Source organism: Fusarium vanettenii (assembly GCF_000151355.1).
Source record: "Fusarium vanettenii 77-13-4 chromosome 2 genomic scaffold NECHAsca_26_chr2_2_0, whole genome shotgun sequence".
NCBI classification, from domain to species: domain Eukaryota; kingdom Fungi; phylum Ascomycota; class Sordariomycetes; order Hypocreales; family Nectriaceae; genus Fusarium; species Fusarium vanettenii.
This window is the reverse complement of record NW_003315859.1, coordinates 369,047-384,854: the sequence shown is the minus strand read 5'-3', so window position 1 is coordinate 384,854 and position 15,808 is coordinate 369,047. Positions and strand designations below refer to the sequence as shown.

General features: G+C 51.4%; 7 protein-coding genes across 7 annotated transcripts; 2 read left to right on the top strand and 5 right to left on the bottom strand.

Moving 5' to 3' along the window:
- Positions 1 to 665: 665 nt before the first annotated feature.
- Positions 666 to 1,403, bottom strand: NECHADRAFT_77052 (uncharacterized protein; the record flags this gene model as incomplete). The annotated part of the gene is made up of 2 exons (XM_003043930.1): positions 666 to 1,051; positions 1,091 to 1,403. The coding sequence occupies 2 exons, from the start codon at positions 1,401 to 1,403 to the stop codon at positions 666 to 668; spliced, it is 699 nt and encodes a 232-aa protein (XP_003043976.1).
- Positions 1,404 to 3,778: 2,375 nt separating this feature from the next.
- On the bottom strand, positions 3,779 to 5,178 carry NECHADRAFT_99454 (uncharacterized protein; the record flags this gene model as incomplete). Its single annotated transcript, XM_003043929.1, has 2 exons — positions 3,902 to 5,178; positions 3,779 to 3,854 (listed from the first exon to the last, which is right to left on the bottom strand). The coding sequence occupies exons 1-2, from the start codon at positions 5,170 to 5,172 to the stop codon at positions 3,779 to 3,781; spliced, it is 1,347 nt and encodes a 448-aa protein (XP_003043975.1). The 5' UTR covers positions 5,173 to 5,178.
- Positions 5,179 to 5,902: 724 nt separating this feature from the next.
- Positions 5,903 to 6,625, top strand: NECHADRAFT_28177 (uncharacterized protein; the record flags this gene model as incomplete). The annotated part of the gene is given in 2 exon segments (XM_003044034.1): positions 5,903 to 6,251; positions 6,264 to 6,625. Coding segments are annotated over 2 exon segments (711 nt in total), but the record flags the coding sequence as incomplete, so codon positions are not given.
- Positions 6,626 to 7,477: 852 nt separating this feature from the next.
- Positions 7,478 to 8,698, bottom strand: NECHADRAFT_77049 (uncharacterized protein; the record flags this gene model as incomplete). Its single annotated transcript, XM_003043928.1, has 1 exon — positions 7,478 to 8,698. One exon carries the CDS (start codon positions 8,696 to 8,698, stop codon positions 7,478 to 7,480), a length of 1,221 nt encoding a protein of 406 aa, XP_003043974.1.
- Positions 8,699 to 10,013: 1,315 nt separating this feature from the next.
- On the bottom strand, positions 10,014 to 10,791 carry NECHADRAFT_34750 (uncharacterized protein; the record flags this gene model as incomplete). Its single annotated transcript, XM_003043927.1, has 2 exons — positions 10,014 to 10,568; positions 10,618 to 10,791. Coding segments are annotated over 2 exons (729 nt in total), but the record flags the coding sequence as incomplete, so codon positions are not given.
- A 1,109-nt stretch (positions 10,792 to 11,900) lies between these two features.
- On the bottom strand, positions 11,901 to 12,290 carry NECHADRAFT_77047 (uncharacterized protein; the record flags this gene model as incomplete). Its single annotated transcript, XM_003043926.1, has 1 exon — positions 11,901 to 12,290. One exon carries the CDS (start codon positions 12,288 to 12,290, stop codon positions 11,901 to 11,903), a length of 390 nt encoding a protein of 129 aa, XP_003043972.1.
- A 988-nt stretch (positions 12,291 to 13,278) lies between these two features.
- On the top strand, positions 13,279 to 15,306 carry NECHADRAFT_77046 (uncharacterized protein; the record flags this gene model as incomplete). Its single annotated transcript, XM_003044033.1, has 2 exons — positions 13,279 to 14,249; positions 14,301 to 15,306. The coding sequence occupies 2 exons, from the start codon at positions 13,279 to 13,281 to the stop codon at positions 15,304 to 15,306; spliced, it is 1,977 nt and encodes a 658-aa protein (XP_003044079.1).
- Between the last annotated feature and the right edge of the window lie 502 nt (positions 15,307 to 15,808).

Genomic DNA, 15,808 nt, shown 5'->3' with positions numbered 1-15,808 from the left:
AGACTTCCCGGGGCGCCGGGGTTAGGAATTATATAGCGAGGGCATGGAGGAAGGGCTGGCGCTGTGAAGGCATCCTGGCCAAGGACTCGACGACATTCCATGCAGGGTTCGGTCTGTGACCTTGAAGTAAGCTTAACTTTAACTCTCAGGCGAAACACGATGAGGATTCGCGTGGCACTGCCTGAGAAATCTGACCATGTATTTTGAGTACAACGAATACACGTTAACTCATGGGGCAGTGTCTACTCCGGATAGGAAATACGGTGATGCTCAACAGAGACGAAAAGGGAAACACGGTGATAAATGAGGCCCCCAACGCCGCTACAGGGGCTGGAACTAAGTAAGTAATGATTGGTGGGCACATATTATGACTTGAAAATGGAAATACGGTACAAGTGATGAGTCAAGTGATCAAGACAACGTGGACTTGCATACACCCATGGCAACAGACCAACCGGTAGCTCATAGCTGGACATGGGCAAGAAGGCATCGACGAGACACTATGGATGCGAATTCAGAATGAGGAGTTAGAAGCATGAGAAGACACATGACGATGAGCTGCGTACGAAACGGGAATGACAACAAAGCAAGAGTGGTGAATTAATAGAGTAAGAATTAGTTGCACATCAAATCAAAGTCATTCATCAGAGCTGAGCACTCCCCGCCTACTGCTCAGGTTCAAAAGCCATGCAGTCCACAACCAGCGACTCCTCCTCTCCAGGCGCATTGATAACCTGTTGACCCAACTTTCTGAATCCCAGTCCAGCGTAGAGCGGATACCCCTGAGGACTCGCGCTCAGAGTCATGGCGACACTGTCCCGAGCTGCCCTCTCCATCCCCCATCTGCACAGCTGAGACGCGAATCCCTGGCGGCGGTACTCGGGTAGAGTGCCCAAGACCTGCACCTTGATCTGGTTCGGGCCAAACTGGCTGAAGTACTTTTGGTTGCTCTCCTTCAGGGCAGCCTGGAATGCCGCCAGGTGCTTGGGGTCGGTGTCCCTTCGGCTGTAGCCAACCTCGCGAGTGTCTTGCTGCGCTAAGTCGGAGTGAGCTTCCCAAGCTCACAGGTTTCTGGTGAATGCTCACTTACGAGAGTTGGGTATATATCCAGGCCCATGAGCCCGCTTGTTGACGTAGGAAATGTCCCACACAGAAAAGGCGACAATCTGCCACGCCCTGGCAGCATCTTGGAGCTCGACTACAACAATTACCCAGTCATTGTAGTCTAGAGAGATGAAGCGGCGAATGAGGTCTCTGTTGTAGTTCCAGTGGTCTTCAGCGTACTTGACACGATGGGGGAAACGGTATGGCCAGGACTGGTTGTCCTGCATAGCCTTGATGAAGACCTGGGTAACCTGATCCACGTCTTTGGCCTCTGCGGTTCGCATGCGAGACTGGGACATGACGGCGATGGCGAGAAGATTGGGTTTATGGATAAGGTGGAGGAATAGTGCAATGCTTAGGGGCAGGAGAATGATGATGTTTAATCGAGAGGGAGTTGGGTAGATATAGAATGATGCTGCGTTGATTCTCTGTGTGCCGAGAAACCGTACTTATATAGTTGTGAATTACGCCTGGCGTCATGTGAGATATCTGTTGGCTGCCCCTGTGGGCAAGGGGCACCCCCATGAAAAGGGATGTTGCAATCACGGAAGCTATTCAATCGTACCCCTGGCTACGCTTTGTTGGTTCAGAGAATTAACTTATCTGATTCATCATATATCACGCTCGCCTTCTGCCACGCGCTTTACTTACCAGTCATTGGTAGTGACAGTGGTTGTCATAGTCGAAAAAGGTACTATGTTCATAACCTAGCAATGCTGAGGTGGTTACATTGAGACACTAGACCGGCTGATGATCGCCGCTCGCTGCCCGGGTTGACGATTGCGGTTCCTCAAGTTGTGGGATTCACTGGGCCTGGCGTCAAATCCCTATCACATGGTACTTTATCCTTGATCTGCAAAGACTCCGTGGCTCTCCAACCGGGAAAGAAGAGCTGATGGCACCAATACAGAGCCGTTTCATACTCGTTCCTTTGTCGCAACCTAGTCAGGTCAGTCTCTGAAATAGTGATCAGCAGAAGTGAACACAGAACAAAGCTTGTGGGCTGCGAGAATCCCACCTGATTCATTGACAAGCCTGGAACAAACGGGGAACATAACCAAGATCGTTACTTTTGGGAAAGAAGTTGTTGAATCTGAATCTCGGGTTTCTCGTTCGCGCGTTGTGGGGGATAGGGAGCCTTATGTGCATGACCCAAACGCCCGATCAGCGAGCACCTATTTCTGCCTCTGACCCTCATTGGACTTGGAGGCATGCAGTGTCTTGTGTGCTGCAGAATAAGGCTGCCGGTTGCCCACTTTCGATTGGCGAACAAGGCAGAGCCTGATTGAGGCACACCACCCCTAGCCACATTCTCATAACCGTATTTCCTGAATGAGGCCTTTCTGTGGCGCAGATTCATCGAACTTGCCAGCTGTCCTTTCTTTCCCCGCAGTCGTTGAGCGGAACCTGTCGTGCATCTTGGGCTGAAGAGTGCCAAGACCTCGGAGCTGACCTGGTTGTTGCCAAGTCAGAGCAACCTAGGCGCCGATGAGCGGAAGGGCAGTCGACAAATCTCTGTTGGGCGCGAAATCTGGTGAGTGAGCTTCTCGATGTCGCCTCGATGGAGAATCACCCCTGAAGCGTGTCACTCAACCGTAAAGTGCATCTTGTTGAATGCCTCAGCCTGTCCGCCCTTAGGTCGTTGCTCTCACACCTTGGAAGGCTGACGGTACCCAAGATCAGAATGAACATGAAACGGCGGCCACCAAACGGCGGCCACCAAACGGCTAGCAAAACTACCTCTCAAAATAGCAATTAATTAATATCTAGGAGGCATGGCATGGCATGCAAACCCATCCATCATACCTAGTCGAGATATTTGCTAAATCTGGCTAGATAGAACGCAGGGACCTGTCCACCTGGAAATAAAACTATCCCGTGTGTTCAGGATTCCTAATTACCCAAGTATCAGGAAGAATTACCCCTTTCTTCTGCAGCCTTTCTTTCAAAAACACCGGCGCGCCAACATTCACCGTAACCACAACTTCATTCCACAAAGGCTCACAGATATACGCTTTGCCGTAGATTTCCTCCAGAGCATGGTTCAGATTATCCCGGTTATGTATCAGTTTAGTGGGGATCTTGTGAGTAAAGATCAGCTTTGGTGTGGACGGCTTTGGTGTGGACGGCTTTGGTGTGGACACGTTCGGGGTCTTCTTGGAATCCATGGTGGTGTATGCTCGGCGTGCCTAGCGGCTTTGGGGTTCTGTGTGGTATAGTCGATAATGAAGATAAGTATGCAGAATTATTGAAAATTCCTGGCATTGGTGTTATTTATACTACAAAAAGGGGAATGAATCACACTGCTAAGGTAGGAGGGTGCAGGATATGAAGTCTATCACATTGCAAACCCTGCAGACTGAATGTCATAGTCAAGTTTTGATTAACAACCTCTAAATACATCTCGAAACGGCCTCTAAAGGCGGCTGAACCATGACTGCGACTGACCACTTCATTCTACAGCCCGGTTGTCTTATTAAGTGACATCAATATATCCTACGTTCTTTTTCATTATCCCCGATGCCTTCAACCGGGGACGCCATTCACAGCAATAGCCCCAAGTCCCTCTCAAAACACATCTATCTGTTTCATGTTAAATTTCACCTTTTCTCCCCTCTTCTTCATGACCAAAAGCCCGTACCGGCTCACATCCTTTATTCTCCACTTCCACCCCTCATGGGTGGTTTCCGCCGTCTTCCAGCTCCATCCAAGCTCCGTCAAGTCTGTCTCCAACTTGACCTCGTTGGACACTATGACACACCGAAGTTCAGGCTGCGTGTCCTTGGCAACAAGCAACCCGGAGAGATTCTCCACTAGAGCTTCCTTGTCGCAGAAACCGCAGCGGAGCACGACAGTTTCCAATGAACGTGGCAACATCTCAGTGAGATCCGTCAGTGGCGGACGGGGACCGTGCGGTCTGCCCCATCGGTTCATGCCGTCGTCAGAAGCAGGCAGATTTAGGCGAAAGTGCTTCAACTTGGATAGACGCCGTAGGTCGCCTATCTTTGTAGTTAGGTATTCTTCGCCAGTCAACCATTCCCCCAGTCGGTTTCGTCTACCATTGAAGTGGAAGGCGAGGCTGATCCTCTCAAGATTCTCCCCGTGATCTCGTAGGATCGTACCCAAATCATAGTCGACAGGGAAGAAATTAGGATAGGTATCCATGCCGATGTCAAGCCTTAAGGTTCGCAGCCCCCTGCATGCCATCAGGATGCTCTTCAAAGGCTCGGGTCTCATTGTGGATGATTTCGACTCAAGATGCAGAAGCGAACAGTCAATGTCAGGCAATAGAAAGGGCTCGTCATTTTCCGGTCGGTTCCAAGGGATGCCAGTGGTGCGTAGGGTTGTCAACGAGGGCAACTTGAACATCGCCTCGATAGCAGTGATGTGAATGGACCGCTCGTTCCTGTAGGGGGCCTGGGAGAAGGTGACTTCCTGCAGCGAGGAAAATGGTGGGGTACTCGTCAAAGCCGTTTCCGTAGGTTCAACTGCATGCTTGAACAAGGCAGAAGTGAGCTCAGTCTCATCCATCATGGCCAAGCTCAGCTTCCTCAAGTTCGGCATCAGCGAAAGCCAAAAGGCTGTCAAGGCGTCACGGGCTTCCATGGTGTAGTGATTCAACGTCTCAGACAGCACTGACTCAATCTGATCTGCCAGCTCAGGTGGCAACTTGAGATGTGGACGAGCCTGCTCGAACCACTCACCATGCCTGCTGTCCCACCTGAGCGTGTCAAGGGTGTAGCGCAGATCAAAGATCTCGACCAGTTCGCCAAGATGAGGGTGGTTACTCATCGAACCGAGCGCCTTGTCTACTCCCTTATGATAAGGGAAGGTGAGCAAGAAGCGGTACAGCAAAGGCTGGGCGACTGCGTTGAGCTGCTTCGAGGCTTTGCAGATATTGCTCAGATCTCTGTATCGCCCGAGAGTCCATCTGATGATGCCAAAGAGACCTTGGCGGGGATCGGGATTTAACGTGATGAGAAATTCGGAAAATATGAGATGCAAAACCTCGTTTGGGAGGGGACAATGTGTGCGCGGTGGGCGCCGTGATGCAGCCTGGCTGTCCATTATGATGAGGGGATACTGATGGTGACACTTGCAAGAGAACAGAGACAGCGAGACAGGGCCGTAAGGGGACTTTATAGCGGCTATCTATTGTCTCAGGCCAGGCAACAGTGCCAATAGCCCAGGGTTGTGATTGGTTGACTTGATGACGTTGGCGAGATAGGCCTGGTGATTGGACATGGTCTCTGCCCGGAACCGTCTTGGCATTACTGCTCGCGAATCCCTTTCCTCTTGTGCTGCTTGAGATGCATAAGTCCCATTGCCGTCATACCTAAAGTCTCCTGTTATGAGCGTGCATGAAGGGCGAAATCTCAGGGACCTTTTAGCAGCGGCTACATAATATTGTTTCAGCTGACAGTTCTTTGCGGCATTGGCTTTAATGCCGGCATCATCAATAACCGTGTTCTTTGCTATCCGAGCTCATGGCTTCTTTTCGAAGTATCACCAAGTTCACAAGAAAGGGTCAAATCTGGGTTTTGTGTAAAAAGCAAGATGGGTGATTGAGCCGAAATTGAAGGAGAAAAAGGCCACGGTCGCCCTCTTCTTGCCCGTTACTTTATTTCGTACTATAAAAGACTGTCGTGTCTTCACGCCTCGTCCTAGAAAAACTTCCCACGTAGCCGCCTTTTTCACCATCGAAACCCATCTTTCTGCGCGCATTCCCGTACTAATACGGGCCTTGCTGGCCATGTATGACCAACAACAACAAACCAAGAGGCTGCTTTTCTCCCGCTGGGGTTTTCTCCCTGCTGAAATACAGCACATGATCCTCGACCTGCTCAATCAACACAAGTCCCGAGGGTGCTACGCTGCCGTATCCAAAGAATGGCAAACCATCTTCGAGGCGAAAAACTTTAGTCATCTCAAGATAAGCCAGCATGACCTACAACAGTTCGCAAAGGTGGCCAAACCTAGATGGCGAAAACAGCTGATCAAAAGCATCTGGCTCAATATCGAGCTCCAGTCGTACAACTGTTATTTATGTGGCTGGGCCGAAAGCAGCAGCTGGCAAAGAAAGAACAAATTCATCATCGAAGATGCAGTCATGAACCTGTTTAGCCTCTTGAAAAGCTGGAGGCGCGGTAGAGGCTGAGACTTGGCTCTCGAGCTCAATGCGTATTCCCCGAGTGATCGTGAGCATTGGCAACAGCACTGTTTTGTGGGTGGCCCGGGAGAAGACGGTCCAGCTGAGGAGATTCATGATCCTAAGCATGGCTTTGAACATGGTCGACAAGTCAAGCCCCCAGAGCCAGCGGCCATATACAGATTCCTCATAGATAACTACGTCATTCATAGGCACTCATTAGGTCCCGAAACGCTCATAGGACTCCCGAAAGTAACTGCCGTCACAAAGTTCACAATACGTCGACAATTCCGGTGTCAGTTCCCCCCAAAGGCGGCCAGCAGGCTGTTTAGTTCATTCCCTCGGCTAGAAACTCTAGTCTGGGAGCCATGGTGTACATGGGACGTTGGCAATGTTCAACATGAGTTTTGGGACATAGGTGAGCGGGATCACACACGGCGAAAGACGAAACTAATGTCGGCTCTAGGATGCGAACAATATGTTACTCAAAATCTTCCCAAAAGTCTCAAGAAGTTGTTGGTCTTTGAAGACTTTAATGATGACTATGCTCGTCGACTGCTACCGCCTGGGGCCATCCCATGGCAAATCATATGCGTATTGCAAGCCCCTTTCTTAGGTCTGTGTTTTCATCTAGAAGCATCCAGCTGGAAGAGCTATCCGTCTCGTTTATGGTGGATGCCGAGCAGTTTTTCGACGCGTGCCAGCCAGAGTGGGAGTGGAAACAACTTCGCTCCCTTGCTCTGACATCGCGGTCGATGACACCCCGAAAGGAGGAGGAAGTGACAGATCTACTGCTTAAGGCTTCAAATGCCGCAGTGCTCATGCCTAAGCTGCAGAAAATGATCTTATGGAACGGCGCAAAGGGGGAAGCTTGTGCATTCACCTATAACAGGGGGGATTCTTCCATCACCTGGCGAGGGACGTGGGAGATGAAAATGGGGAAAAAAGGTGGTCGACGCTTGGAGAAAGATCGACTACGAGAGCTGCAGACAACCTTTCCGAGTCAAGAGCGAGGTGGTTTCTGACGAGATCCTTTCACACGGAGATGCCATTCATCACTTGTACTTGCCTGCTGGTGTCATTGATCCAGTATCCCTCTGGCAGATTAGGAACGAGCATTTGCTGAGCTATAGGGATCCGAATGAATGAAAGGTATAGTGCATGGCAACAGGGAAATTGTTCACAGACACAACAGCCATAGTTTTACAATTTGGCAACAAGAGTCTAGTAATCATTGCCCGTGGACCCATAAAGATGTGTCCCTCTCTCCAGCACTTCGATCTCATCGCCAACCTGAACGTACAATCCAGCACCTTGACATTGTGCCTCTTTTAGGCTGTGATCTTCTGGTACGCAATGCATGCCCAAGTAACCAAGTGCCCTAGGATTCCCATCCTCGACCGTCCTGTACTTCACCAAGGTTGTACTCGGCTGCGCTCTACCCCTGGCCCTATCCGGAGAAGGCTTATCGGTGTCGAATTTGCCCGTATTAGGATCCACGTTTGGCATGGTGCAGCGAGATGTTCGACAGACAACAGACAGCGCCGGTGCAACCTTGGCTCGTGTATCAGAACCAGCACTTTTGGGGAGAATGCGGTAACGCTTCCAGTTCTCTTCCTCAAAGGCTGGAGCTCCCGTGATCCAAATGTTGGCCCGGAATCGAAGGGCATTTAGAGGTTGGTTCTCTATTGGCAATAGTGACGAGACGGCGTGAACCGAGGACAAGCTGTTGATGTTGATGGGTTGTTGATCCGTGTACCCATGGACAGCCGGTGTTCCGATGTAATCCAACGGAGCGAGATTCTTGTCGGTGCGCACAAGTGTATCCGGGGTGCACCTTAGGATGGTGAGGTTTTGATCCGAGACTTTAAGGAACCTCTTCAGCTTGGGAAGTGTTGCTGCCACCGACGGAATCCTGCCCATGTCCAAGCCGTTTGCATCGCGTGCGTGGATAGTAAAGGGCTTCATTCTGATCTTGTACTCATCTACCAATTCGGATGTCGGTTGGAGTGGCACAATGAAGGACACCTCTCGTTGAGCGGTTTGACCTGAGTCAACCCAGCCTTCGAGCCGATTGATCCAACTTGGGGGGTCTGGGTCTTGGAACCGTAAAACTAAGCATCCTCCTGCGCGAACCAGGGCATCTTGGGGGTCGCTCTTTTCGTGAGGAACCCACAGCTCTGGCTTAATCTGGGACATGAGGGGTTTGGTTCGCTGACTGATGAACCGCCAAACAGAACCCCCTTCTGCGTCTGCCCTAGCCACTTCTGTCGCAATCGCGAAACATCTGTCGTACATGAATCCAGTTTTGGTCAAGATGGCTCTATCCAACTCGATCGGTCCACAAGACTTGACAGGATGGATAAAAATGGCTTTGATGCGAATGGGTGTGTCGGTTGAGGTGCCTTCCGGGACGTCGAACTTGGGGTCGGTTTGATCGACCATGTTGCTAGATGATATTCCTAGCCTGCGCAGATTTCGCAATTTTCTGCGAGTTGAGGATGAATTTCCGGTCCATGTTAGAATGAGGAGAAGGGTCGGAAGGCCGAGTAAGACAGTGATCGCGATGGCGGTATAATTTAGGGGATGACTCTGGAGGCTGTCCTGTAGACAACCTGCGAGTTGAGACAGCATCCTGAAGAGTTGCTCGCCCAAGTTTGATGCTCGAAGAACAACAGTATTTATGAGACGTAGTTGGAGATGCTCCGTTGTTAGCTCCGAGATGCCCGGCGAATGACTCCTTTTATCGGCACGTCAGAGGTGACCCACCCCCTGTCAATAGGGCGCGATCGGCTCCAGTTGGCGGGGAACATGAGGAATCATTCACGTCCCCAGAGCTGAGTGGTCAGGTGACATCATTGGTGCTGCAGGATCAAAAGCTTAAACGCTTGGTTCCAGGTTCGGAACGTTGCTCAATATCTCTTTACTGGACGTCTCGTAGTCTCTGTGAGGCTATGAATGGGGACTGGCTTGATAGAGGATTGCTACGAGAGCAATTGAACTGACCAGATATTTTAACCAAGATGAATGCACTGCATTACTGCTACTAATCAAAAGATGACGATATAAATACAAAACCAAACACCACATCCATGCTATCCCGATCCAGTTTTCATCAAAGTAATCATATAATTCCATCCCATTACAACATCAGCAGGCTTCCAATCGCACACATCACTAGTGCAACACCGGCAGGGACCGCCTTCACAGCACCAGACCCCGGCGACGCCGCTTGATCAGAAGCGTCGTCGCCTGAAGCGGCATCCGAGCCGCTAGCGGTCTCCTCGGCATTATCGCTGCCGGTGCTTTGAGGACGGAAAGGCTTGACAGCTCGTGTAGCCTGACCGGTCGCGCTGGCTTCCTCAGTGTCTTCAGAGTCCTCAGCGTCGTCGGTTCCTGAGGGAGCGGGGGCAGAGTCGGTGACCAGCACCTCAGAATCGTCGGCACCAGTAGGTGATACCTTTTTGGTGCTTCCAGCGGCCGCGCCACCAGCGGGCTTGTCCCCGGCAGCACCTCCAGTGTTGGCAGGTGCCTCACCACCTGTAGCTGTTGGGCCAGCACCCGCCTCATAGCCAGGGGACACACCAGCGGGTCGGGCAGCAGGCGCAGCGGGCTCGCCTGAATCGGCATCACCAGTAGGCTCATCAGAAGGCGAATCGGCTGCGGGCTCATCACCAGACGGCTCACCACCCTTAGCGTTGTTGTCTGGCTCGGCCGGCTCACCTCCAGCGGGGGCGGCGGGAGCGGCAGGGGCAGCTGGAGGAGCAGCTGGGGCGTCTGTAGGAATTTGAAGCTTGCCATCTGAGACCTGGCTGACTGGAGGAGCAGTGATGATGGGCAAGTTCATATCATCGCAAGGTGTCGTGCGCACTTGAACCTGACCATCTCCAATCTGGCACATGGGAACAGCAATAGTCGTAGGAACCTCCTTTGTCGTTCCGTCTGACACAACCGTCACGACAGTCGTAGCAACGATGCTGCTTCCAACAACCCTCTTCTTGGGTGCATCCTTGGAACCCTTACCACAAGGCATGATGCCAAACTCGACAGGCGAGCACTGCTCAGCCCAGTGACGGTCATAGAGGTTGTAGAAATCGCCCGACAGACATTGCCAGAAGACAGCTGAAGGTCCAAGTGCAAGAGTTCCATTGGAGCAGACAGAGAAGCCAGCGGTGAAGATGGAGCCAGATTGAGGAGGCTTGTCAAACTGGAACTGATAACTGTCGGAAATGTATCCAGTTCGGCCTTGTGCATCCTTCAGGACACCATCCTTGAGGCTCATGACCAGGACACCCTCTCCATTGCATTCTCGTGGCTATAGCTGGTTAGTAAATGGTGGTAATAATGGGGTGTGTGCTTCTAACCTCAACGTCGCGCTTTGACTTTCCACTCTTGTAGATCGTAACTTCGAAACTGCCATCGTAGGATTCGCTGCATCCCTTAGGCGGGCCACTCTTGGGCCGGATATCTTCTGTGACGGCTTGAGGCAGAGCAAAAGTAGAGGCCACGAAAGCCAAGAAAGCCAATGAGCTCCTCATAGTGGCGATGTTTCTATGTCGAGGAGTAAAATCGAGTGTTGGCGGTACTTGTTGTGTTGTAGCTTGCTAGTGTTGATGTGTTTGGAGTGATGATTGTGTCGATCAAAGCAAGAGGTGCAGCTTGGTTGATATACTTGGCGTCAACGCCCTTGAACTATCTCTGGCACGCAGTACTGGACCTCAATAGTCCCCGACGTGGGCCATGGCGAACACTCGCATTGTTCTCTAGTGGCGAGACATGTCAACCCGTGTGGCTGGGTATTGACGATAATTCGCCAAGGGACAGCTTTTGTGGTTCCAGACAATGCTATAACCATTAAAAGAACCGCCTGGAGCCTTTACATACCAGTTTCTCAGGAGTCAGCATCCTGCGTGTGGCTGGAGATGCAGGGAGATCATTGCCTTTCAGCTGACCCTGATTGTCACACGAGCCGTTTCTCCGTGTGGCTGGATTCCCCTGACATCAGAGTGCTGATTGAAACACGCTAATGGCAGGGCGACTGGAATTTTAGAGTATCGATTTAGATCTGGAAGTGTTTGAGGGAGGCGGCGGCGATGGTTTGGAATGGAGGGAGTTGGACCAGCTTCGATGTCTCATCGCAAGAGGGAAAATGTCTCGGCCTTGGTCAGGATTTTGCTCGTATCTTCTGATCCAAACGCACATCCATCATCGAAAGACAGCGCTGCAATCATCATGCAAGCTGTGATGATGAAGGTTAAATAGTAACTTAGTATTCACAGGGCAAAAAATAAATAATTATGCACCAAAGAGATGAATTCTTACTTTGTAGGGACTGGTTCATTGGATCTGTAATTGTCATCCAATGTCTTAGTCGTTCGTATTCTAACGCAAGGGAGTGGCGCTGAGACATGATCGACCCTTCAGCCAAGGGGTGACTACCGGGAAGCAAGGGTTACTTTGAAAGAATGTGGCAAGGACAAACGAAAGCCATTGTGAGGAAATCGAGATCTGAAAACTTTTCCTCCCGTAAGACCAATGCTCAGACACAGTTCCAGAGTCGATGAAACAGGCCCAACTCGTCGGACTGCGACAGCCTGCAGCTGAAATGCTTGTCGCATGTCTGAGCATGGCTTCAAGCTGACAATGTTCAGGGAAGCTCGGTAACTTGAGCAGCCCCCAGGACAGAAACGACAAACAAGACAATAAACCGCAACACAAGAATAGTCCTATTCCCAATATCCCAAAGTGCAAAGCACTCAACAATCCCAATCGTCGACGCAGAAGCGAGAAAAGTGTCGAGGACGCGATAATCGCCCCGTCGATAAAAGTAAAACATGAGACCGCCCAGGCATAGCATACGCGCATTTCCGGCGGCATCGACTAGCCACGCCTCCTCGGAGCTAGCGATATGTGGGGGAAACCCATTGCCCTTGAGGACGGCGTTAGGGCTGATGAAGATGGCTGCGATGGTGGGGTAGCAGAGAGCGGCAGCGACGAGTAGGGCGGGGATGTGGTTGTACCGAAAGGTTTGGAACATGATGGCGTCAACTTGGATGTGACATGTCTGAGTTGTAGTTTCTCAACTGTGAGAGAATCGGGCTTTTAAGGATAACTCAGATGCCGGCAACTATCAGGTGATGCTTTGACAGAAGGATTCTGCGCCCTGTGATATACGACGTCGGGCGCGCTGGTCTTTGCTCATTGGGGAACCGAGCTGAAATGCGCCTCACTGCTTACAGGGATTCGAGTCTCCCATAGGCCGGCATTAATGCAACAGCCCGAGACTGCCTTGAGTCAGCCTACTATACATGCAATTCCTTGCTATAGCCTGTCAGTAATAGTAGTAGGATGCGGGGCGAGTCCGAGGAACATGGGCCAATAGGGTGATTATTAGCTGTGCCTTAAACGCCCAATTGTGACGTGTTGGCAGGCGAGTTGTTAAACAGGCAGTTCATTGTTCTAGTTTCAACTTACACAGTTGGGAATAATTTCCTTCTTGAAAGGGGTTAAAGCGTCCTGTCTCTTGTCTCCAGAATTCAGTAATTCTATGTCGTGAACGCATAGTGCAGCCGTTGTCTAGCCGGCCTTGTAGAGCGTTTTACTAGTAAAATATTACTTAGCTCTTGTCCCAGTTGCCTTCAGCCTAGAACAGAGAGTGAGAATCCTCTACAGGGTTGCGGAAGTCGAATGGCCATGTATGGGAGAAGTGATGGATGCGGCTCGGGGGACATGGCTGAGTGCTTCTGGTTGTTTATCCTGATGATCTTGGAAGTGATGGCCATGCGGATTAGAAGCAAGAGGTGCAGCTTGATTGATGAAATCCGTCTATTTCGGTTCCAAACGAAGCAGAGCAGGAACTGTAGTCAGGTTCTCCATGTCTATCTGGCTCCTCCTCATCCCCGTCGTTCATTGGCTGATGTAACCGCGCACATCTTGTCTCACCTGATTCATCTTGGCCTCTCACAGATGTTTCTATGCGCATTTTAGACGTCATCATTTCTGCCCACAACTCACTCCAAGCAACCATGGTTGAATCAAACGAGCTCTGCGACTACTGCGCGAAAGTCCCTCTTGATAAGGATGCTCTCACAGAAACACACGTTGAAAAGTTCAACCTCGGACCTTGGTCCCGCGTCTTCGCCAGCCCCTGCCCCCTCTGTCGTCTCGTCAAGGACGCCTGCACCGAAGACTATCGAACAAATCCATCGCGGAAAGGCCTCCCAAGCGAGGAAGCCATCCTGGTCTGGAGCTACCATGAGGCCCTCGAACATCGAGCCGCCTTTGCCATCGAAGAATGGCCGGAGCAGCATATTTGCTTCGCTGCTCCCGCCGACGGCAATAGCAGCGGCTCAGATGAAGGCTTCGACTACCTCCTCCCCTCTGTGAACTCTGAGCTAGACTTTTTTCGAGTCTCGAGATGGATATCGGCATGCACAACCACACACGGCAACGACTGCGCTCTGAGCGAGGAGACATTCCCCACGGCTTTCCCGGGGCTTCGTGTCCTCCGCCTCATCGACGTCAGAAGAGGCTGCCTGGTCGAGGTTCAAGAGTACCGTCCCTATATTGCACTCAGCTACGTTTGGGGAGCCGTGTCCAATTTTAGGCTGACAAAGTCAAACTTGGCCCCATTGTTGGTCCCTGGGACTATCGGGGAAGTTTTTTCGACACTACCAAAGACAATATGTGACGCCATTACGCTTTGTATCAGACTCGGAGTGCAGTATCTATGGGTTGATACCCTTTGTCTACTCCAGAATGATGAGGACGACCTTGAGCGGGGCATCAACGTCATGGATCAGATCTATGAGCGCTCCTGGCTGACGGTCGTCGCTGCTTGCGGATCAGATGCCAACGCTGGGCTTCCTGGCGTTCAGATCGGTAGTCGGCCCTCTGTGAAGCTTGCCGTCGAGGTAAAGCCCGGCGTACGACTGGGTCTTTACACTGGTTTGGACCAGCTGCTAAAGAACTCAGTATACAACTCAAGAGGTTGGACGTATGTAACTGGTCCAAGCATTCAGCATCAATGTCGCTAACACACTACCAGGTTTCAGGAACACGTGCTGTCCCGCCGGGCTCTCTACTTTGTCGACAACAAGGTCTTCTTTCGTTGTAGGAGCGCCGAGTTCTCAGAGTCTTGCATCGACCGGACCCGCGTGATAAAACCATGGTACGACAACTCATCACTGCTTACCATGGCTGTGCACCTAGACGATCCTCTGGATGACTACTCCAGCATGCTCATGTATTATACCGCTCGCGTCCTGGCGGATCAAAACGACGTCCTACGCGCCATGGCAGGAATTATCCGCCGCATCTCGGACAAGACAAATTTGGACTTCTTCCAAGGACTGCCGACAGGTGCATTGGATTGCTTCGTCATCTTTAGGTGCCACGGCTGTATTCTGCGTCGACGCAAGGGCTTCCCCAGCTATTCTTGGTGCGGATGGCGAGGGAGGATCGGTATCAACATGCCTTTCAAGGTGAATGAATGGCTCATCGAGACATGGATTGTTTGGTATAAGCGAAGCAAGTCAGGTTTTACGAGCCTCATGTGGGATCCCGAGTCAATCCCAGCTGATGACGAATCACGCATTGGATATCGCCCCAGAGCTGGGTTCCAGTCTCCAGTCGACTTGGACTTTCCAACAACATGCACTGCACCGACAGAGATGCCACAGCTCCCAAGCTCAATGCCTTCATATCCCGTTTTGCAGTTTTGGACGTTGGCTGTGTACCTTAAGCTCCGGAATGTCAACGTCTTTACAGGGATTTGCCGGCTCGAGGGGGAGTCCGGAGTCGATTGTGGGGAAATGTCCCTCGATGGGTTTGAAGAAACGGACTTCTTCTCTTCCCAGGAACTTTTTGAAATCATAATTCTCTCGCCGAAATACATAGGATGGTCGGATCCATCTGAACCACGGTACAACGCAATGCTGGTTTCTCGGCAGGAAGGTCTTTCAGAACGGCGGGGGAGGGGGTACATACGGCAATCAATGATTAAAGAATCGTTCTCGCCGGGCCCTGTCTGGAAGGAGATTGTTCTGGCCTAGGCAATATGCCGACGGGTTGCTTTGGGTCAAGAATGCTTAACCGGCCGTGTAATTCCGCGTCCCGGCCTCAGTGTGGGTCCCCTCGCACCGGTCTCCGGCCCTGTAGGGCTTGACCTACCCGGGACTGTTCCCGCGTCAAGATCGGGGTAGATGCCAGATTGGCAAATAACCAGACTTGTAGTCAAATTGAGCGACTTTACCAGCAATTTCTAAGGCTGACAGAATATGCGAAGTGGTGACGATGATTTTAGAGAGGCCGATAGAGGTTCGGGTGGGGCGATCCGTACTCGATCTTCGGACATTTGCACCAAGACCGTGAATCGCGCTTGATGTTTGGCGGCACCTCGATATAGGCTTGTCGCCCCGACTGCTCCCTTGCCTGCTATCTTCTCCCTCCGCCTCGCACAATTACTCCCCATTACTCCCCCTTACTCTCATAGTTGCCATGAAAATTGTTCCAAACACTCTGGCCCGCACAGGCGGCGCCCCCTTGAAAAGGGTG